The sequence below is a fragment of the Bos mutus genome, chromosome 15 (genome assembly GCF_027580195.1).
Source record: "Bos mutus isolate GX-2022 chromosome 15, NWIPB_WYAK_1.1, whole genome shotgun sequence".
In the NCBI taxonomy this organism is placed as follows: domain Eukaryota; kingdom Metazoa; phylum Chordata; class Mammalia; order Artiodactyla; family Bovidae; genus Bos; species Bos mutus.
In genome coordinates, this window is record NC_091631.1 from 50,535,092 (window position 1) to 50,558,209 (window position 23,118).

The window sequence follows — 23,118 nt, forward strand, 5'->3', positions numbered from 1 at the left end:
GTCTCTCTGGCCAGGCTGAGCTTCTCGCAGCTGCCCTGCCACTGCCAACACTGGAATGGTCTCCAGTCCATTTCCTTGGCAAACTCCTATGTCATCTTCAATACCCGCAGGAAATGTCCTGAACATGGTAGGTCTTCCTCCTGCCTGTGCTCCCACAGCCTTCCTGGTAGATAATCACAAGGGTCCCGGGCTTTCACACTGTACCTGGGACAGAATCTTGAGCCCTTCTGTTTGAAATGTTAAAGGAAATGGTAACCCCCTGAGGTGGGAACCTCGGGGCCATGAAAGGGACCTGCATCTGGGTCACAGATGTGTGGCCGAATTTTGTCCCATCTCCCCACACTCACCCCGCCTCTGCGGGAAGGGCCTGAGCAGGAGGCCCCAGCTGAGGCTGAGAAAAAGAAGGGGAGGAAAAGACAAAGTTAGGGGGCAGGGGCGGCCCCTGTGAACTGAGGGCAGGAGCACAGAGCGGTCTGCGTGGCCTAGCTCATCGTGTGGCCACGCCTCAGACCTGGACTTTGGTTGCCCCGGGTTGGCGGGCGAGGCGAGCAGGCTGCGCCCCGGCTAGCAGGAGGCACCTGGCGCTCCTGTTTGGCCACAGCCACAGCGTCATGCAGGGGAGGACCTGGGGGCTGCGTCTGCTGCTCCTGCTGGGGTTGAGGCTGGGGTCCCAGGAGGCCCTGCCCCCACCCTGTGGAAGGTAGGAGCGGAGAAGGCAGTTGGGGTTGCAGCCGGAAGGCCAGGTCTGGAGGGCCGCGAGGAGAGCTCAAGCATCGGGGTCAGCCCTCCAGAGAGGAGGGAAGGGAAGGAGATCAGGTCTCAGGATTTGTGCTGGGCACTGACCCCCAGCGCTAGGAAAAGATGAGGCAGCCTGTGGGCGGCTGGACACAGGCCAGGAGCCTGCACGCAGGGAGTGCTCCCTCCCTCTGCTCTCCCTTCTAGCTGCTCCTTGAACTGTGCAGGCCTGTTCTCAGGGTTGTTCTGGGAAACTTCCTGCTCAATTTCCCTGCCTTGGATGTGAGAGTGGGAGTAGGGACCTGCAAGGAGCCCCTGGGTTTGACCTCTGACCTCCATGACCAAACCTCTTTCCAAAGCCACAGTTTCCATCTCCAAATAGCAGGGGTGAGCGACCCCATCCTGCTTCTGGGACTCACAGGGCAGCCACTCTCCCTTCATCATGGGTTTATTGAGTTCTTGCTATGCCTCCTGAGTTGCAGCAGTGAACTAGAAAAATGAGGTCCATGAAGGTTATTATTACGGTTATTATTACATAACAAGCAAGAAAAGTAATAATAGAAGTTCGCTGGTGATGGTTGTTGTCTCTAAGTCGTGTCTGACTTTTGCGACCCCATGGACTGTAGCCCACCAGACTCTTCTGTCTATAAGATTTTCCAGGCAAGAATACAGGAGTGGATTGCCATGACCTTCTCCAGGGGATCTTCCCGCCCCAGGGATCGAACCCATGTCTCCTGCATTGGTAGGCAGGTTCTGTACCCCTGGGCCACTGGGGAAGCCCATATCTCCCACTAGTACTCACCAAATGTTTATACTCATGGTTACAGTTTAATACACACCTGAGGCACGGCCAGACAGGAAGCCTTGGCACCCGTGAATTTTTACTGGGGATCAGTTACAGGGACGTAGTGTATCCTCACGGTGACCCTAGTTACTCATTCTCCAGGTCTCTAAAGGTCAAAATGATAATGGGTGGCCCTCAGCCCCCACCTTAAATCACATTAATAGGATAAAATATCTGGCATGGTCCAAGGTCCCAGGAAACAAAAATTTATCAGGTAGGGCCCCAGGAGCTTAGAAGGTATCTCTTAGGCACCTATCAGACTGTCTTTGAAATGTACAGGGTATAAACACAATCTGCTATGTCAACTGTTTACTGCACAAACAACTTATCGTATAACAAAGAATTTGTCCAGTCTTTGTCCTGAGTTCCTGGAATATAACTTTTAAGAGCTTGGAAATTTCCCAAGTGACAGGAGTGTCTTTGGTATTCAGGTTAAGCTCGAATCGCTTCTGTGACCGAGGTGACTCATAATGAGTCCCTAGATGGGTCATGCTACTAAGATGTCTGAAGTAGGACAGGTCATGTTAGAAGATGAAGTGATTAGAAGGTTGGGGCTTTGAGGTGCCTGATACCAGCCTGACCTCCTGATGGGGCGGAAAATTGGATTTAATCACATAGTTGATGATTTAATCAATCATACCTATGCAGTGGGGCTTCCCAGGTGGCACTAGTGGTAAAAACCCACCTACCTATGCAGGAGACATAAGAAACGCAGGTTTGATCCCTGGGTCAGGAAGATCCCCTGGAGGAGGGCACAGCAATCCACGCCAGTACTCTTGCCTGGAGAATCCCATGGACAGAGGAGCCTGGTGGGCTACAGTCCATAGGGTCGCAAAGAGTCAGACGTGACTGAAGTGACCTAGCACACATGCGGGCATGCACCTATGCAACGAAACCCCAAGAAAAACTCCGGACACCAAAGTTCAGTGCAGCCTCATTTTGGTTGACCTTCAATGCGCCAGGAGGTTGGAGTGTCCTGATTCTATGGGGAGAGAACACAGAAGCTCTGTGCTCAGGACTCTCCCAGACCTTGTCCTATATGTGTCTTCGTTTGGCCAGTCCTGACTTGTATCCTTATGAGAACTATAATGCAATCCCAATATAGTGCTTTCCTGAGTTCTGTGAACTGCTCTTATAAATCACTAAAACTTTAATTCTAGCAAATTCTCATGGGAACTCCTGAACTTGTGGCCAGTGGTCAGAAGTGGTGGAAACTTTAGGACCCCTGAACTTATAACTGGTGCTGGAGTGAGGGCAATCTTGTTGGGGACTATAGCTTTGACCTGGGGGTGGCATCCAAGCTAACTCTTGGTGGCAGAATTTTATTGCAATATTGTAATTGTTGTCAGAACATGTGTGATTTGCTAGGATGATCTTGTCTCACTAAAACACATGGTTTGGAAAGTGCAAGATGAAAGGGCAAGGAACGAGCATCTTTTGATTCCTGGATGGCCACAGGGTCACCCATGTGTTCAGAATAGCAGTTTTGTTGTGATCAGTTACTGGAGGTAAAAGTTACCAATGGAAGTTAGAGCTGATGGATCCAACTCTTGGGGTATTTGCTGACCAAATGCATAAGAAAGTGCAAAATAAGAAGAAAAAAATAAAAAATAGAATTTCTTAGTATTGTCATCTAGAATAGCAAAAATGAAAGTGAGAGATAAGCCAAACTAAGATTCTAGTCAGTCCTAAATACAGCCTCTGGTCTCAGGGCCTCTGCTAACAGAATGTGCTGGGGAAGGTCCTGCTTCTGGCTGCCCTGATGTGCAGCCAGTAGCCCCAGAGCCATTTCCAAAGGAAAAAATTATTCTGAAACAACAAATAATGAAGAAAATTAGACTGATTCCCAAGAGAATATGATAGACAGAGGACAGAGCCAACGGTCTCGTCCCAGCAGGATAGGCATCTTGAAAGTTATTTAGAATGGGGTGAGGACTTCCCTGGTGGCCCAGTGGCTAAGAATCCACAATCAACGCAGGGAACACAGGTTTGATCCCTGGTCCGGGAAGATCCCTGTGAGTCTTAGTTACTGAGCCAGAGAACCCTAGAGCCCATGCTCTGAAACGAGCACCAAAGACCCAGCATAGCCAAAAATAAGTAAATAAATAAACATTTTTTTTAATGGGGTGAATAAGAAATTCCTTGGCAGTACAGTAGTTAGGATCTGCACTTTTAGTGTCAAGGGCACGGGTTCGAGCCCCGGTGGGAGAACTAAGATCCTGCAAGCCCGGGTGCATGACAGGAAAAAAAAAAAAGAAGAATGGAGTAAATAAAGCAAACATTTATGGGAGCAAAACAAAAGAGGAAGAAAAGAGGGAGAATCAAAGGACTGATTTCAAGAAATGGGATGAATAAAGCAGCCATGCGTGCATGCACGCTAAGTGGCTTCACTCGTGTCTGACTCTTTGCGACCCCATGGACTGTGGACAGGGCCAAAAGAAAGGTTTTCATGCAGCATCCTTCGAGATTGACTGAACCAATGGGAACCCCTGCAGGTCATCCAAAATGAAAAGGCCCAAGACAAGTCTGTTTTATTCACCCTACTTGGGAGCAACTTGGGAGCAAGACATAGGCAGCAACACGAAGCCTGACCTCCAATCTGCTGGGGCTATGGCGCCAAAATATAATCAAGATAAAGGCTGATGGCTGGGTCAGGGCCCTCAGCTCTGCCCCACACTACAAAGGCTGATGGCTGGGCCAGGGCCCTCAGCTCTGCCGCACACTATAAAGGCTGATGGCTGGGTCAGGGCCCTCAGCTCTGCCCCACACTGGAGACCCAAAACCGGATACGTGGCAGTGGGAAAAATGGTCAGAGGGTAGAGGAGGCTCCTGGACTCTGTGACATGGGAACCCGTGCACTGCGGTACCAAAAGCCACTGGAGAGGACCTAAAAGAGGCTACAGTCAGATTAAGAGGATATAGAAATGCAAGAGTTGATGGGATGAAGGGGAAAGGTAGTATGAAAAAAAATGGAATGTTTAAACAGGCTTTATGTCAAAGGATTGTTTCTCCTTCGCTTGAATGCTTTATGGAAATGAATGTCATGATTGACTAGGAACACTTAGCCTCCCTGGTACTCAAAACCCAGACCTTGCTGAAGTTCTAAGAGGTGCGCAGTGGGGGATGTAAGGGTCGGTGCAACCAAGATGAAAGTTTGAATGAAAATTGGTGCTTGAACGGTTCTGTTGGGAAGTGACTGCATCTATTCTACCTGAATGTATTACAGGAATGGATATTGTAATACCTGACTGGGGAATGTTTCCACTGTCTAGTATTATAAAGCAGAAGACACGTAAAGCCATCCCTCAAGCAATATTAATTGAATGTTCCAAATGAGAACCAATAAGATTGCCTGAGTCCGCATAGATTGTAGCCTTCTTCTGGGGAGCACAGACTGGAACTTACAGGAAAAGCCTTTGGGCACCTCCCAGCTGAGACTTTGGACTAAAGAATTTCAACTGGAGAGGCAGTTACTAGTTTGCTATCAGATATTAATTGAAACTTTCCCTATGACTGAAGGTCAAAAGATAATATTGAAACCTGAAATTCCCATATTACTTTAGGTGATATTGGAAAATGCTCTAAGACGAAGAGACATGCCCAGAGGAGTTCCATAAGAAAATGGAAATGGTTTATGCAGGACCCTGCTCCTGGGGGAACGGAGAGTTACTCAGCGTATTTAAGAGCAGTCAGACTCTTTTCCCCTAGGAATGATGTTGAAACCACCTAAGCAACTACCAAATTCAACTGTCACCTAGGCAAGTGCCCTATGAACAGCTCTTGATTGACTGACGATGAATTGCTCGGTTTATGGATGGCAGGCCCAAGGTGAACATACGACATACTGTTTGAAAGACTGCCACTCTTATTAAAAAAGACAAAACCGAATCAGCTCGGTGGGCTGAGTAACATACCGTTTGTCGCTGTGTTTGGGTTTTTGCCTACTCTCGGTCAGGGGCCTATGGCCTGGCCATATGGTCAGACAGAAGGGCAATGGGAAACTGGCATATAAAAATGATGCCCTTTTGTGGCATGGTCCTCTGGAAAACACTATGGGAATTTGAATAGTGCATTAAAATAGAACACATTGATGTCTATGAATCAATATAAAGCCAAACAGGGGCTTTCTTCATTCAATTCTTCCATCACTGCAAGGGAAGTGAAAGTGTTAGTCACTCAGCCGTGGCTGACTCTTTATGATCCTATGGACTGTAGCCCGCCAGGTTCCTCTGTCCAGGGGATTTCCCAGGCAAGAATACTGGAGTGGGTTGCCATTTTCTTCTCCAGGGGATCTTCCTGACCCAGGGATCGAACCCAGGTCTCCTGAATTGCAGGTGGATTCTTTAACATCTGAACCACCAGGGGAAGCCCCACTGCAAGGGAAACAGCTTGCAATTCAGCCCATGGGGCTGGCTTGTTCTTATGTTTTCCAAAGATCTCCATCAGGCAGTTAGGGTGCAGTGGCTTTCCAACCAAGATACTGTCTGTCCACTTGGAACTTCCATCACTAAATGACCAAGTTTTTGCTTGGTCAATAAAAAGCTGTTCACGGGGCACCTCCTGGTGGCTTCTCTGTTGCTTCCCCAGTCAGCCCTGCAGGAATGAGGCCACCTGCCCTTGAACACAAAAAGTACCTCTTTGCATTCCCCCAGCAGCCTGCTCCTGTGGAAACCATCTCCATCGTTAAGGAACTCTCAAGGCACTGCCTTCTTTATCAGAGCGACATCACCCAAGGCATTATGAGTATTTCATGGTTTCAAGAATGTTTTGTGTTTTTCAATCATAGAGGAGGTTTCCATCAATATCCAATAGCAAGCTAGTGATCCTCTCTCATATGGTGTGTATCGTACACTACATCTGGAAATTTCCTGGTTCAAACTTTTCGTTGCGGCCACTGAGTACAATCCACAGTGTTTTGCCACAAGCCCTTCCAGTTGGGTCCACACGGAGCCACTGAACAGAGAGCTGGTCCATCCCACAATTGCTGATCAAAGCGCCACTGAGAACCGATCCGAGCCCCTTCCGCTCCTCCCCTCCGGATCCCTATCCACTGAACTCTCTCCCATTAAACCACCTCACGTGTGTAGAGCTGGGAGAGGATGAACAGGAAACTCCTGGTGTGGACACGCTCTGAGCTACAGCGCCCTCCCTCCTCTTGTCCACCTGGCTTTCTATACTGTTTCAAATTAACCAGCGAGCTGGGCTCAGACAACTGTTTAGGTCCTTTACTGCACAAGGACCTTCCGCGTTCTCTCAGCCCTGATGTCACCACCACCCAAAAACCCCTACCACACACGTGCACAGGCACACACGTGCACGTGCCCTGGCATACACACAGTCCTTGCCCCTCCAGTCAACACGCCCCAGACTCCTGTTTTCTTCTCCCCTGTTGGTGGTGACCCAACCTACTCCCTTCCCCGACTCTCTCTGCAGCCAGATTTACTGCCACGGGGAGCTCCTGCGGCAAGTTCAGATGGCCAAACTCTACCAGGATGATAAGCAGTTTGTGGACATGCCACTGTCCTCAGCTCCAGGTGAGAGCCCCGGGGGGCCCCGCCTTCTCCTGAACCTTCCACCAAAAGGCAGCGGGCAAGACCAGGCAGGCAGGGGTGTCTGATCAGGGAAGGCTCCCTGGGGTCCCGCTGACCCCTCCTGCTGCCTGTCCCCCAGACCAAGTCCTGAGGCACTTCCGCGAGCTGGCCCAGACCCACAACCTCAGCATCCCCCGGCAGGAGCTGCAAATGTTCGTCCAAGAACACTTTCGGGCTGTGGGGCAGGAGCTGCAGCCCTGGACCCCCGAGGACTGGAGAGACAGGTACAACCCTGGACACAGAACAGGAGAGGGGCCTTCTCTCAGGGCTGCCACCCTCAACCCTGTGGGCCCCGTGGTCTTCCAGCCCCCAGTTTCTGCAGAAGATCTTGGACCCCAGGCTGCGAGCCTGGGCAGGGCAGCTGCACCAACTCTGGAAGAAGCTGGGAAAGAAGGTATCAGTGCTCTGGGCCTCGCAGAGGGGATGGAGGTGGGGAAGGGGTGAGCTGCCTAGGGCCCTTCCTGTTCCCTCTACGCCCTCACCTGTGTAGAGCTGGGAGGGGATGAACAGAAAACACCTGATGTGGACCCAGCAAGACACTGGGACCTATTTCCTGAGAACGTAGTCCTTGAACAGGACTCTTCAAAAAGAACTTCTGAGAGGGAGGAGGGCAATCTACTTCTAACTCCTCACTTCCTCCCTGAAGCCCTCCCTGCCTCCCCCAGGCAAACTGAGCTCATCCTCCACCCCCAGCTGCCCCGTCCTGCCCTTCACACCCCTTCGGACCCCGTGGTGACTGTTCACTCTGCTGCTGGGCTCCCTCTTGCCTGAGCTCCTGGGGCCAGGCCTCTGCTCAGGAACCATAATTGCTCCCTCTGATTCTGGCCCAGGCCTGTGCTCAGCATGGTCTGTTACGCACTTTCTCCCCTTTGGCTGAGGCTCAGAGAGGGCAGCCTTTTGCCCAAGGCTGCACAGCTCCTGTCCTCCAGCCCGGCCCCAGGGCCCTGGCACCCACTGCACAGAGAGGGGCTCCCGGGTCATGCATGTGCCGCCTTGGGCTGCTTTCTCAGCAGCCCCCACCCAAAGGGAAAAACCTGAGCCCCTTCCTCTGCTGCTGCTAAGTCGCGTCAGTTGTGTCCGACTCTGTGCGACCCCATAGACGGCAGCCCACCAGGCTCCGCCATCCCTGGGATTCTCCAGGCAAGAACATGGGAGTGGGTTGCCATTTCCTTCTCCAATGCACGAAAGTGAAAAGTGAAAGTGAAGACGCTCAGTCATGTCCGACTCTTCTCGACCCCATGGACTGTAGCCCACCAGGCTCCTCTGTCCATGGGATTTTCCAGGCAAGAGTACTGGAGTGGGGTGCCATTGCCTTCTCCAAGCCCCTTCCTCTGCTCCCCTCCAAATCTCCGACAGGCTGGCCTCTCTCCCACTAAACCCCCTCACGTGTGTAGGGCTGGGAAGGGATGAACAGAAAACACCTGATGTAGAGCAGCGAGCCCTGCTCTGACGCTCCCGCGCTCTCCCCGGGCACGCTTATCCACGCCCACCTCACTGGAGAAAGCTGTTGGGGTTTCATCCACACCTGGGCCAGAACTGGGGGCCCTGAGCCTCTGGGCCTGGCTTCACGGTGGCCACAGAGATTCAGGGGGCACTGGGAGCAGAGGAAACTGCCACCAGCTGGCTGCTAATCCTGGCTGCTGTGTGGTGAGCACTGGGGTGCCGGGCTGAGGGGGTCCAGGCTCCTGCACACCGCTGCTCTTGCTGGGATTCTAGAGGCTAGCACGTGGGGGCCAGCAGACCAGACTCCCCATGGCCCAGGCCTGGACCAAGGCCACACGGCTGAGCAGTGCCAGAACCGGAGCCCAAGCCCGGGCTGCAGGGCCACCAGCCTCCGCTCCACACGGGCCCTGGGTGCCCGTGTCCTCTCTCCTGACTCCAGGTGAAGCCAGAGGTCTTCAGCCACCCCGAGCAGTTCTCGCTGATCTACTCAAGACACCCCTTCATTGTGCCTGGTGGGCGCTTTGTGGAGTTCTACTACTGGTGAGCATCCAGGGGTTGCAGGAGGGTGAGGGGTGGTGAGGGGAGGCCAGTGCCAGCAAGACATCTTGAGTGGGCTGGGTGCCCTGGCCTGCGCCTGGGTGTGTGGGGCAGAGGGTGGTGTGGGCAGTGCCTGAGCTGTCTGTGCCCCCACCAGGGACTCCTACTGGGTGATGGAGGGTCTACTCCTCTCTGAGATGCCCGAGACAGTGAAGGGCATGCTGCAGAACTTCCTGGACCTGGTGCAGACGTAAGGCGGGGTGGGCACCCCAGCCAGGGTAGGGGGAGCAGGTGCCGTGGGCCTGGGGCGGGTTTGCCTCAGCTCTGGCAGCCAGGTGGGCCGGTCAGCAGGCCTCCTCTTGGCAGGTACGGACACGTCCCCAACGGGGCCCGCGTGTACTACCTGCAGCGGAGCCAGCCCCCGCTCCTGACCCTCATGATGGACCGCTACGTGGCCCACACCAATGACACCACCTTCCTACGGTGGGCACCCCTCCCAGTGCGGTCCTGCACCCTCCTTCCTGAGACCTCCTGGGGTGGGGTTGGGGTGGGGCGCCTGGACTGAGAGTGCCCGGCTCCACCCCAGGGACCACATTGAGACCCTGGCCTCGGAGCTGGACTTTTGGACTAAGAACAGGAGCATCTCTGTGAGTTCCGGGGGAAAGAGCTACATCCTGAATCACTATGAAGTCCCTTACGGGGGCCCCAGGTGAGGACCCACCCGGCCAGCCTCTCAACTTGTTGTGTGTTCCCTCGTGTTTGAATGTCAGGACTTCCCTGGGCAGGAGGGTAGGGGACTGAGTCCCACCTCTCAGATGATGAGCTGATAGCCCTGGGCCGTCTGGGGCCCCAGGACGGCTGAACCAGCGTGGCTGGGCCTCCTGCAAGAGCATGGAGGGTCTACAGCCGCAGTGCCACGCCCCCCAACTCTCCTCCCACCAGGCCAGAGTCTTACAGCAAAGACGCAGAGCTGGCCGCCACCTTGCTGGAAGGTGAGCAGCAGGAAGGGAGGGGCTGAGCGTGGGCCTGGGCCGTGCGTCAGGCCCCAGCCTGCTGTCTGTCGCTGCCCTCTCCTCACAGGGAACCGGGACACTCTGCTGGCCGAGCTCAAGGCCAGCGCCGAGTCCGGCTGGGACTTCTCCTCACGCTGGCTCGTGGGCGGCCCGAACCCCAGTTCGCTCAGCAGCATCCGAACCAGCAAGCTGGTGCCGGTTGACCTCAATGCCTTCTTGTGCCAGGCGGAGGGGCTCATGAGCAACTTCTACTCCAGACTGGGTGCGCATGCCCGCAGGGAAGGGAAGAAGGGTGCAAGCCCCGCTTGGGTCCCTGCCTCAGCCTTGGCAGTGGAGCTGCAAGGAGGACCATGAGGGGAGGACCTCCAGCTCCCCGGCCTCACCCCACACCCCCAAAGCAGCCGTGTCTCTCCCTTTCTCACTGTAAGGACCTAGGAGGGGACACCCTACCCCACAGATCCAAACCCCTCTGTCCCATCTCCCTGCCCTTTGAGCCAGGGGAATCCACACAGCCGGCCAGTGTCCCCTTGAGGACAAACCTAGGACAGGCCAGTGCAGGGCCTGGGAGCTGCTCGGGACCGCGTGCTCAGGGAAGTCCCAGTGCTAGAGGCATGAAATGCGATGGGCTCTGCTCCACAATAGCATGGCCCCTTGGTGCTCAGGACCTCTGAGCCCAGGGGAGGACAACAGGGGGTCAAACTAGACCCCCTGGGAGGCGGGGGGCCCTGTGGCTTAGCCTAAAGAAAGTGTTGCCCCAGGGAATGACTCTGAAGCCGCAAAGTACAGAAATCTGCGAGCCGAGCGCATGGCTGCCCTGAAGGACGTGCTGTGGGATGAGGACAAAGGGGTCTGGTTTGACTATGACCTTGAGAACGAGAAGAAGAATCTGGAGTTTTACCCATCCAACTTTGCTCCTCTCTGGGCCGGCTGCTTCTCTGACCCAGATGATGTGGATAAAGCTCTGAAATACCTTGAGGTGAGGCATACCTGGAGCAGGGTGGGCTGCTACACCGGGGCAGGACTACCTGCTTGCTCCCTGACTCTGACCTGTGACCTCTGGCAAGTGGCAGCCACACATCCCAACTCCACCCAGTGTCTTAGCCTGCAGGTCCCACTTCGGCCACAAGGGAGCGGCTGTGAGCCGAGAAGAGAAGGCCCAGGAGGGGTCACCTGGCTTTAGGAGGGCCCAGCCTCTTGGCTCCCTGTCCAGCCCCCACCCACAGCCATGATAATGTCTGGAACCTTCTAGGACAGCCGGATCCTCACCTACCAGTATGGAATCCCGACCTCTCTCCAGAAGACAGGCCAGCAATGGGACTTCCCCAATGCCTGGGCCCCCCTGCAGGACCTGGTCATCAGAGGTAGGGAGGCAGGGATGGGGCCTACCCCACCTCAACCCCACGAGGATAGAGGCTCGGCCTCCCTGGCACTCGGGAGGCGAGAACAAAGGATGCAGAGGCCTTTCTCTAGCTTCTCTGCTCTCTCAGCCTCTCAGCAGTTACTCCTGCCCTCACCTGTCAGGGGAACCAACCCTCCGCTCTCCTTAAGCCAACCTAGATTAACAGCAGCTTGGCTTCTGGTTCCAGGAAGGAGGTCTTAGCACCTGGGCCTCTTTCCCTCATTGAGGAGAATAAGGTTCGGGACTCTGCTACTCCTGGGATGGGGGCTCTGAAGATTTAGGGTCTTGCCATGGGTGGGGTCTAGGTCTGGCCAAGTCTCCTTCAGCCAAAGCCCAGGAAGTAGCTTTCCAGCTGGCCCAGAATTGGATCCGAACCAACTTTGATGTCTACTCCAAAAAGTCAGCCATGTATGAGAAGGTGAGCTGGCCATAAGCCTAGTCCCTGGGGTCCTCCAGATCAGGGTAAGATGGGGAATTGTGGGGCTTTGCAAAGCCAGTGCCCAGTATACCTGGGGCAGTGGCGGCACCTGGTGGTCATTCTTGGGCACTGCAGGGCTCAGCCGCTGGCCAGAGGAGCTTCTCCCTGTAAGGGACTCCCATTTCTTGCTTCCCTAGAGGCCTGGGGTTGGGGGCTGGGGTAGGGCTTGACCTTAAAGCTCATCCTCTTGTCCTCAGTATGACATCAGCAACGGTGGACAGCCAGGTGGTGGAGGGGAGTATGAAGTTCAGGTGAGTGGGCCACATCCTCCAGGGAGCTTCGGGGCTGTACTGTCCCCATAACTGGCCATGACCTCCCCTCTCTGGGCCTCAGTTTCTTCTGTGGAGGCTGCATCCCAGGGAGGAGCCCGACTGGTGCTCCCTGGTACCCCTGGGGCTGGGGGGCCTGGGCCTCTAGGTGGGGATCCCACAACCCATAAGAGGACTTGGGGGCCTGCCCCAGGGGTCTTGCCCCATGGACCTTACCTTTCTCCAGGAGGGATTTGGCTGGACCAATGGTGTGGCTCTGATGCTGCTGGACCGCTATGGGGACCGGCTGAGCTCAGGGGCCCAGACCGCTCTGCTGGCGCCCCACTGCCTCGCAGCTGCCCTCCTGCTCAGCCTCCTGCCACAGTGACGGGCCTTCAGGTCCCCATCTGGCTGCAGCTCCTGCCGATTCAACCTCCACACGTGTCCCTATCTTCTCCTGCGCCTGGATCCTTTATCCCTGGAAAGCTCACCCCGCTCCCTCCTTGTCCCCTCCCCCAGCCCAGTCCTTGGTCATAACGGAGTGGGGGCAGGGCAAGGACCTGGGGGTCATGGTTGGGCCCTGGGTCCCTCCTGGAACATTTAATAGGCTGGAAATGCTGCATCATGGATCAGACCTAGTCTCCGTTCCCACGAACCCCAACTCCACGCTGCTCACAACCAGGCCTCCCAAACACATAGTCCAAAACTGCTTTATTGTTCTGCTGAGATGCTTGCAAATACTGAAAAACATCCAGCCCAGGCCTGGCAACCATGGTCCAGGGCTGGGAAGGGGGACAGGGAGGTGGGCTTAGTGTTAAGGCGCAAAGGGCTGAGCCCAGACACCTGGAGGCCTGGGCCTCTGCTCTTCATTTCATCCCCATTCTGAGGGGAGGGCAACCAGACCCTCGGGCTCCCCCTCCTGCTCAAGACTTCCTCCAGGGAGCATCTGTACAGCCCTCTGTCCGTCAGAAACTCAGCCATATACCAGAACCCCGAGGACGGCCCTTCTAGCTCCTTCTCCCATCTGATGGCTCCTCCTCTGGCCTCCAGGTCCCGGCTTCGTCCCTTCTGGCTCTAAGCAAGGCACGAGTGGAAGGGGGAGGGCTGGATGGGGGAGCCAGCAGGCTGTGTATCAGGGCCTGAAGACACAGGCAGGGGGGAGGGTGAAGGTGTTTAGTCCCTTCCCCCATCCCCAGCAGGAGATGCCCAAGGGCCTGGGCTGGAGAGATGATGGCACGTACCCTCAGATGGGCCCACAGCTGAAGCAGTGGGCTGAGCCACAGCCATGGCAATTAGTATGTAACCATGGCGATGAAGCAGTCACTATGGTGACTGTGGTGATGGGTCTGCAAAAAGGGGCTAGGGCTGGGACCTCAAGGATGACACTCAGTCTCTGGTCCTTGAGCAAAAATCATAAAAAATACAAATGTGGCACAAGAATGGGATAGAGCAGGGTTTGAGAATTACACCGCCTGAGCTGTTACCCCACTCTGGATGTGGTGCTACTCAGCCCTCAAGGCCCCTGCAACGCAGGCTGAGGCAAGAGGGGATCTTTGGCAGATTCTGGTACCATAATGTGTCCTTTAGAAAAGAGAACACAGGCAGGGAGCACAGGTGCCAGGAGGGGCCCCCTCTGACAGCGCCTCAGCCTGGGTGGGTCCCGGGGCAGGACCCTAACAGGCTATTGCAAGTTCCGGGCTCCCAGGAGGCAGCAAAGCCCCCTCCTCAACTTTTATCTCCTGGCTGGTTTTTCAGGGGGGGCCAGAGCTCAGAAACCCACAGGACGAGCTCCTTCCAGAACATTACAGAGTCTCTTCTTGTACAAAAGCCCCAGTCGTGCTCCACCCTCCAGGGCCTCTGGGAGCCCAGGGTGCAACTCCCTGTCCGGAGGCAGGCGGGGCAGCAGGCGGCTGGGCATGGCTCCTGGGTCCAGGGGGCCCCATTCAGTCAGTTCATAAACTGAGTGTAGCCCTCTGCCCCCGTGACAATGACGTCCATCCAGATGCGCATGGCCTCTGCAGAGGGGGCCACCATGTAGTACAGCCGGTCGTGGGTCTTCACGCAGAAGGTGAGGGCCGGGTTCGGGCTCTGTGGAGGGAGAGAGCAAGATCTGAGCCAGGGCCCAGCCTGAAGCATCTCACACCCGCCTCGCCGTCCACCCTTCTCTGCCTCCAGGACGCCCTGAGTCTTCCATAGGCCTGGAGCCCAGTCCCCACCATCCCAGGCTGGGATGTCCCCTCCTCACATCTGGGGCAGTCCGCGGACCTCAGCATGGCCATACCCTGCCAGGCTAGGACACCGTTCCTTGGCGCCCTCAGGCACAAAGAGAATACCAAAAGAATCAGATGCAAAGGGATAACCAGAGTCCCCTCCCAGTAAAAAAGGAACAGATGGAAAGAGCTCCGAGCGGGGTGCTGGGCCCAGGGCCCCAGCGGAGCAGAGACAAGGACTGGAGCGGGCGTTGCGGGCCTGGCGGGACTGAGGCAAACGGCCCCAGCCTCCCTGCAGCCCTGCCCATAAAGTCCTCTCACCCAGACCTCATCTCTGAGTGCCCCCACTCCCCCTGCAGCCTCCCGGCTGCACGGCCCGCCCCCACGGAGGGAGACAGCCTGCTGGCATCTCAGGGCTGGGAGGCCAGCAAGCCCCCTCAAGCTCACAGGGGCTCCCTGCTCTCTGCACCCACTGCACTCCACACTCTGGCCCGCAGGGAGGAGAGGGACTTAGGGGAGAGTCAGGGAAGGGTCAGGGGCCGGGGGGGCCAGGAGGCGTTAGTACACGGTAGTTCTGGTTAGAGGTGTGTGGGGAGGGGTACCTCAGTCACCATAGTGAAGCTCAGAAACCTCTTCTGGGAGAGGGAGAGAGGAAGAGAAAGTTTACAAGAGAACAAGGAAGGGGTCCGAGCCTCTGAAGTGGGCAGGCTGGAGGCCTCTACCCCCAGAGCCCCACTGGCCCGCCCTTTCCCCAGGGCCCTCACCTTGGCGGCACTGCGCAGGTGGTCATAGTACACCTCCTCGATGGCCTGGAAGTAGATGACCCCCTTCAGCTTCGTCTCATGCTTGTCTGCAAAGGAAGACGGGCTGGGCTCAGGAGGCCTGTGGTGCTTTAGGTCAAGCTCCGCGGACATGGAACACCTCACCCGGGAAGTGGGGTGACTCCCGGGACTCCGAAACAGAGCCCAGATTCTGTATCAGTGTTCAGCCTTGCCCAGAATGACAGAGGCGGCAAATCAGAACTCCACTGAGATACCACTGCTCACCTATCAGAGCAGCAAAAATAAACGCAAAATACAGCACACTTTTGACACTTCTGTGGGGAGACGGGCAGTATAATAAACCTGACGGGGGTATAAACTGGTGAGCCTCTCGGAATCACTTGGCTTCTTCGACCAAAATTAGAAAGGTGTTTGCCCTCTGAGCCAATTTCAGCACTTGGAAAATTTATCTTACACATGTACCTCTCTCTCTCTGTGAAAGTCAGTCATGTCCAACTCTTTGCGACCCCATGGACTATACAGTCCATGGAATTCTCCAGGCCAGAATACTGGAGTGGGTAGCCTATCCCTTCTCCAGGGGATCTTCCCGACTCAGTAATTGAACCGGGGTCTCCGGCATTGCAGGCGGATTCTTTACCAACTGAGCTACTAGGGAAGCCCCACACATGTACAAAAGAAAACATTTACAAGATTCACCATGGCAGTAATTATAGTCACAAAAGATCAGAAACAACCCGAGTATCCATCAAGTGGAGGCGGCTAAGTAGAGTGTGCCGTGTGATGAAATACACCTAGCTATTTAACAGAATAATGAATATCTGATATACACATTCCGAAATAAATCTACAAAGACTTTCTGGGTGGTCCAGTGTGAAGATTCTGTGCTTCAATGCAGGGAGCCCAAGTTCGATCCCTGGTGGGGAACAAGATCCCCCATGCCGCAATTAAGACCCAGTGAAGCCAAATAAATATTTTAAAAACAAACAACACACTTCAAATAATCCATGGACCAAAAATAAAGTTTTTAGATAAATTAGAAAAAATACTTTTTAAAAATCTATAAAATACATCTGGATATCAACTTCTAGACATTGATATATTTGAGATAGAAAGACCTCTAAGATAACGTAGCAGGAAAACAAGGAGTGTGTTGGGTGCTACCTTTTGTGTAAGAAAAATGTTAGTCATTCAGTCACGTCCAACTCTTTGCAACCCCATGGACTGTAGCCCACCAGGTTCCCCTGTCCATGGGATTCTCAGGCAAGAATACTGGAGTGGGTTGCCATTCCTTTCTCCAGGGGATCTCCCCAACCCAGGGATCGAGCCCAGGTGTCCCAAATTGCAGGCAGATTCTTTACCATCTGAGTCACCAGGGAAGCCCCAAGAATATTGCAGTGGGTTGCCATTCCCTTCTCCAGGGGATCTTCAAGACCCAGGAAAAGGGGTAAGAATACATGTTTATATTATAAACATATATTTCCTTAGAGAAACTCTAGAAGGACACACAAGAGATTAATGAATGCAGTTACCTGTAGTCAGAGGGGGTGTAATTCTCAGTTTAAACCTTTTTACGTGTTTTGAGTTTTGAAAGACATGAATGCATTTATCTATTCAACTCAAACAGTAAAAACATGGAAGGCAGCATACAGCATCTGGAGGCCGGGGTACCAGGAAGGAGGTGGGCGAACCCACAGAGCAGAGGACTGCTGCGGTGGGAGGGATGGGGCGCTGGCAAGGGCAGGCACAGGCCTGGTCACGCATCTGGGGTTGGACACTGAACAGGCACCACCGCTCCGGGCAGCGAGCCAGAGTCACTAAACTCAGGTGGCAGCACCACCCTCCGCCAGCCCCCATCACTCCAGGCCTGAGGCAGGGGTCCTGGGTCGGGCTGCCACCTCCTCCCCTCCCCCTCCCACCCCTGCCCCTTAACCCCCTGCCCTGGTGCCAAGGGGGGAGCTTCCTACAGCAAATCAAATCCTGCTGCCTCAGCTCACAGGCTTCTCTGCCAGCTCCCTCACTGGAACCCGCTGCCTCCTTGGCTTTGGCAAAGTTCCCTGACAAGCCAGTGCCAACACGTCCCTCCGGCCTTGCCTCTCTCCCTTCCCCTGCACCAACCCCAGTTCTCTCTGGCCAGGCTGAGCTTCTCGCGGGCCCTTATCAGTCCACTCTGCCGACACTGGAATGGCCTCCAACACATTCCCTTAGCAAACTCCTAAGTCACCTTCAGCACCTGTTGCAAATGTCACCACTACGGCGCCCGGTTGTGCTCCCCCTTGCTCCTGCAGCAGGGGTGCTCCTTTGTACAGAACTTACGGTGCTGAATCTGAACCTGCCTTCAGGAGACTTCCCTTCCCTGGTGATCCAGTGGCTAAGACTCTGAGCTTCCCATGCAGGCGCCCCAGGTTTGGTCCCTGGTCAGAGAAATAAGATCCCATGTGCTATAGCTAAAAAATTCTGCATGCTGCAACCAAGACCCGGCACAGTCAAATAAGTAAACATTAAAATTCTGAAAGAGATGGGAATACCAGACCACCTGACCTGCCTCCTGCAAAACCTATATGCAGGTCAGGAAGCAACAGTTAGAACTGGACATGGAACAACAGACTGATTCCAAATAGGATAAGGAGTACGTCAAGACTGTATATCGTCACCCTGCTTATTTAGCTTATATGCAGAGTACATCATGAGAAACGCTGGGCTGGAAGAAGCACAAGCTGGAATCAAGATTGCCGGGAGAAATATCAATCACCTCAGATATGCAGATGACACCACCCTTATGGCAGAAAGTGAAGAGGAACTCAAAAGCCTCTTGATGAAAGTGAAGGTGGAAAGTGAAAAAGGTGGCTTAAAGCCCAACATTCAGAAAACAAAGATCATGGCATCTGGTCCCATCACTTCATGGGAAATAGATGGGGAAACAGTGGAAACAGTGTCAGACTTTATTTTGGGGGGCTCCAAAATCACTGCAGACAGTGACTGCAGTCATGAAATTAAAAGACGCTTACTCCTTGGAAGGAAAGTTATGGCCAACCTAGACAGCATATTCAAAAGCAGAGACATTACTTTGCCAGCAAAGGTCCATCTAGTCAAGGCTATGGTTTTTCCAGTGGTCATGTACGGATGTGAGAGTTGGACTATAGAGAAAGCTGAGCACCAAAGAATTGATGCTTTTGAACTGTGGCGTTGGAGAAGACTCTTGAGAGTCCCTTGGACTGCAAGGAGATCCAACCAGTCCATCCTAAAGGAGATCAGTCCTGGGTGTTCATTGGTGGGACTGATGTTGAAGCTGAAACTCCAATACTTTGGCCACCTGATGCGAAGAGCTGACTCATTTGAAAAGACCCTGATGCTGGGAAAGATTGAGGGCAGGAGGAGAAGGGGACGACAGAGGATGAGATGTTTGGATGGCATCATTGACTCAATGGACATGAGTTTGGGTGAACTCTGGGAGTTGGTGATGGACAGGGAGGCCTGGCATGCTGCGGTTCATGGGGTTGCAGAGTCGGACACAGCTGAGTGACTGAACTGAACTGAACTGAATATCTTAATGACCTGGATAACTACAATGGTGTGGTCACTCACCTAGAGCAGACACCCTGGAACGTGAAGTCAAGTGGGCCTTAGGAAGCATTACTACCAACAAAGCTAGTGGAGGTGATGGAATTCCAGTTGAGCTATTTAAAATTCTCAAAGAGGATGCTGTTAAAGTGCTGCACTCAATATGCCAGCAAATTTAGAAAACTCAGCAGTGACCACAGGATTGGACAAGGTCTTCATTCCAATCCCAAGGAAGGGCAATGCCAAAGAATGTTCAAACTACTGCACAACTGTACCCATTTCACATGCCAGTACAGTAATGCTCAAAATCCTTCAAGCTAGGCTTCAGCAGTATGTGAACCGAGAACTTTCAGATGTAAAAGCTGGGTTTAGAAAAGGCAGAGGAACCAGAGATCAAATTGCCAATATTCTCTGGATCGTAGAGAAAGCTAGGGAATTCCAGAAAAACTTCTGCTTCTTTGACTACACTAAAGCCTTTGACTGTGTGGATCCCAACAAACTGTGGGAAATTCTTAAGGAAAAGGGAATAGCAGACCACCTTACCTGTCTCCTGAGAAACCTGTATACAGATGAAGAAGTGATGGAACCAGACAAGGCTATACATTGTTACACTGCTTATTTAACTTATATGCAGCGTAATGCCAGGCTGGTTGAATCACATGCTGGAATCAAGACTGCCGGGAGAAATATCAACAACCTCAGATATGTGGATGATACCACCCTAACGGCAGAAGGTGAAGAGGAACTAAAGAGCCTCTTGCTGAAGGCGAAAGAAGACAGTGAAAAAGCTGGCTTAAAACTCAACATTCAGGGCTTCCCTGGTGGCTCAGCGGTAAAGAATCCGCCTGCCAGTGCTGGAAACTCGGGTTTGACCCCTGGTCTGGGAAGATTTCACATGCCGCAGAGCAACTAAACCCTTGGACCACAAATAGCTACAGCCTGTGCTCTAGCGCCTGCGAGCCACCACTCCTGAAGCTGGGAGCTCCAGAGCCCATGCTGCACAAGAGAAGTCACCACAGTAAGTCCGTGCAACTTCTAGGAGCCCCTGCTCGCTGCAGTCAAAGGCAAGCCCGTGCAGCATCGAAGACCCAGCACAAAATTAAATAAATTAATAAAAATTTTAAAATCCCTCAACATTCAAAAAACTAAGATTATGGCATCCGGTCCCATGACTTCATGGCAGACAGACAAAGAGAAAGTGGAAACAGTGACAGATTTTATTTTCTTGGGCTCCAAAATCACTGCAGATGGTGACTGCAGCCAGGAAATTAAAAGATGCTTGCTCCTTGGAAGAAAAGTTATGGCAAACCTAGACAGCATATTAAAAAGCAGAGACATCACTTTGCCAACAAAGGTCTGTCTAGTCCAGGAGTCATGTACGGATGTGAGAGTTGGACCATAAAGAAGGCTGAGGGCTGAAGAACTGATGCTTTTGAATTTGGTGTTGGAGAAGACTCTTGAGAGTCCCTTGGACAGCAAGGAGATCAAACCAGTCAGTCCTAAAGGAAATCAACCCTGAATGCTCATTGGAAGGACTGATGCTGAAGCTAAAATTCCCAATTCTTTGGCCACCTGATGTAAAGAGCTGACTCACTGGAAAAGACCCTGATGCTGGGAAAGATTGAAGGCAATAGGAGAAGAGAGAGGGAGAGGATGAGAAGGTTAGATAACATCACCGACTCAATGGACATGATTTGAGCAAACTCCAGGACATAGTGAAAGACAGGGAAGCCTTGCATGCTGCAGTCCATGGAGTCACAGAGTCAGACACGACTTAGTGACTGAACAACAACAATAAAACATTAATGAACCCTCCTTTATCTGTTCAGAGGTCAAGCTCCTCCAATATGGACTGCTATGCACCTAGCAGGTCTTCAATCGATATAGAATAAATGAGTTCAAGGAACTGGGATCCAAAGAAGTCAGAGCCCACGATTTAGGGGGGAAGAAAGCACAGACACACACCCACTTCGCTGTGTGACTTGGGTGTGATCAGGACTCCAAGGGAACACCTACAGGTCACCGGTGGTCACGGGCGTTAAGCGAGAGGACACACTCCAAGGGTTCAGCACGGTGTCTGGCACGACACACGTGGATCTGTCATGACATCATTATGCCCAGGGCTGATGTCACATGGCAGAGGGACCCTGTGTAACGCAGGAGTTACCCAGAGGAGGGCAGGAACCACTCCCAGTGAGGTGGGGCTTCACAGAGGTGCGTTCTAATGTGGTTTTCACGGAGGAGGAGGGAGCAGGATCCAGGAAGGCCAGGGAGAACGGCAGCATTCTGTTCTCTCCTGGCTCTTCCTTCACTGGAAATAGTAACACATTCCTGCCTCCGCTTCCTCACCGCCCACCTATCCTCGATGGGTTGTGTGCAATCTGGCTCGTGCCCCAGCACGCAGTGGAAACCATTCTCTCATCAAGATCCAATCGTTGAATCAAATGGCCTTTGGGTGCACATTACCCTTGGCCTTTCTGCGGCGTCCATCATCACCGTAATGTCTCAGTTTCTTCTGTAAATTATACTTTTTTATTCCATGACACCCCTTGCTGGCAGGCACACATCCACTCCTCTGCCTTCTCCATTTCCGCCCTGCCCTCCCCTCCCCCGTTGGTTTCATAGACATGAAGGAAGGTCACACATGCCAAGCGCCAGCTCAGCACCTGGCCTGTGACTTCCCGCCTCCTGCACCCTGCTTTACCGCAGCCTCCTTTTCCTTCTCCCTCACAAGGGTGGCCCTGCCCTGAGGTGCGGCTCTGTTTCTCCCTCTTCTCTGAAGTCTAACTGTCCAAGCTCAGTCTTAACCTCTGCCTCTCAGCTGCTGAGAGACCTTAGGCAAGTTGCTTAACCTCTCTGTGCTTAATTTTCCTCATCTGCAAAACAGGTGTAAAACCAGTGCTTCCTTCACAAGATTATGATGACGACTAAATGAGACGATACACATGGAGGGCTGAGCACAGCATCTGGTGTAAACACGTGTGCAATAAGTATGATCTGCTACCATCATCATCATTACTATTGCAACAGCTTCGACTTTTACTCTGCCTCTAACCCTGACCCTTCTCATATAACCTTAGATGCCCCAGGGGCACTTCAACCTCAACATGCCTAAGATGGAGTTGTCCTCCCAGGCCTGACAAAGTCCGTTTCCAGCCTAGGTGGAAACATGGGGACACCCGTATGCCTCCCCACACCCAGGGCCCAGGTGGGTGGGGAGGGCTTCCTGGAAGAGACGGCATTTGTCTGGGGACCAGTTCAGGGGGAAAGCCGGGTGCTCCAGGCTGCATGACTCCAGCACCACACACTTCCGGCCCTTTCCCTCCCGGCGCTGAGCAGGACAGGTCTCCTGGCTTTGTGGTTGGGTGCGGCCAGGTGACTGGCTGAACAGGCCCGCTAGTGACTTGGGGACAGACTCCAGCTGGGGAATTTAACCCAGTGCAAACCCAATCACACTTCTCTTTACCTTCTGCCACTGCAGCCAGCAGCGTTCCAGAAAGGCATGCTCTGAAGCAGAGAAAGAATCGACACGGGGCAGACCCCCACCAACCCATGACGAACATGGACACAGATCAGGAGTAAGAAGAACTTTGGTTCTGAGCTCCTGAGATCTTAGGATGGGGTTGTTTCTGCAGCACAGCCCAGCCTGTCCTGACGAGGCTATGATATGATATTCTAGCCTCCAAGTGGGAACTGTCCAGAGGGAACTCCAGGGCTGGGAAACCAAGCTGGAGGCTGGGTGCAGAGTGCTGAGAGAGCAGGACGGCTGGGGGGTGCTGCCCCCCGGGCACTGCTCAGCTGCTTATCTCAGAGTCTCTGTGGGAACTTGCCCAAGAGGGATCCACAGGACTCCATGCACCCACAGTATCTGGGGTGCCCTAGAGCACCCCCATCGTTCTTTGTTCACTGTTTGTGTCCTGGCAACAGGCTCCAGGGGAGAGGGTTGTGGCCCCCTTGCTTATCATCAGAGCCTAAGATACTGCCTGGGACTTATTAGATGCTCGTAATACTGCTGGAAAAAAAAAATGAATGGTTGAACAAAGCAAATGAGGTGAGCCTTGTACATTTTCAGAGAGAGGAGAACAAGACCCAGCTCAAGGCCCTGGCCCCACTTGGAAGCTTCTGGTGACAGAGCCCAGGGGCCCTAGCCCTGGGGCAGTCTGGGGGGACTCACCCACGTAATAGGAAAGGGTGCGCTTGAGCCGGTCGAAGACAAACCAGCGCTTCTTCCACGACTTGATCTTGCCACCCATCTTGACCAAGTAGCCACGGCAGACCTG

General features: G+C 53.5%; 2 protein-coding genes across 11 annotated transcripts in view; one reads left to right on the top strand and one right to left on the bottom strand.

Annotated features, from left to right (window-relative positions):
- The first annotated feature begins 611 nt into the window (after positions 1–611).
- On the top strand, positions 612–12,946 carry TREH (trehalase). Its single transcript, XM_070384127.1, has 14 exons — positions 612–700; positions 7,013–7,113; positions 7,250–7,394; positions 7,477–7,564; positions 9,053–9,153; positions 9,517–9,633; positions 9,737–9,859; positions 10,093–10,142; positions 10,231–10,425; positions 10,922–11,139; positions 11,413–11,524; positions 11,868–11,980; positions 12,238–12,291; positions 12,536–12,946. The coding sequence occupies exons 1-14, from the start codon at positions 612–614 to the stop codon at positions 12,674–12,676; spliced, it is 1,647 nt and encodes a 548-aa protein (XP_070240228.1). The 3' UTR covers positions 12,677–12,946.
- Positions 12,947–12,982: 36 nt separating this feature from the next.
- The window catches only part of PHLDB1 (pleckstrin homology like domain family B member 1), a 44,305-nt gene continuing 34,169 nt past the window's right edge, over positions 12,983–23,118 (bottom strand). For all 10 annotated transcript variants that reach the window (XM_070384120.1, XM_070384124.1, XM_070384118.1 and 7 more), the window contains 3 exons: positions 23,013–23,115; positions 15,263–15,348; positions 12,983–14,376 (listed from right to left, as the gene is read on the bottom strand). In XM_070384120.1, the coding sequence (XP_070240221.1) occupies positions 14,236–14,376; positions 15,263–15,348; positions 23,013–23,115 (330 nt within the window). In that variant the 3' untranslated portion in view covers positions 12,983–14,235. The remainder of the gene's footprint in view (positions 14,377–15,262; positions 15,349–23,012; positions 23,116–23,118) is intronic.

Coding starts and splice junctions, on each gene's coding strand:
- TREH (XM_070384127.1), top strand. CDS start 612: ATGCAGGGGAGGACCTGGGGGCTGCGTCTGCTGCTCCTGCTGGGGTTG. Junction 11,140..11,412: donor AAGCTCTGAAATACCTTGAG/GTGAGGCATACC, acceptor GGAACCTTCTAG/GACAGCCGGATCCTCACCTA. Junction 11,981..12,237: donor AGTCAGCCATGTATGAGAAG/GTGAGCTGGCCA, acceptor TCTTGTCCTCAG/TATGACATCAGCAACGGTGG.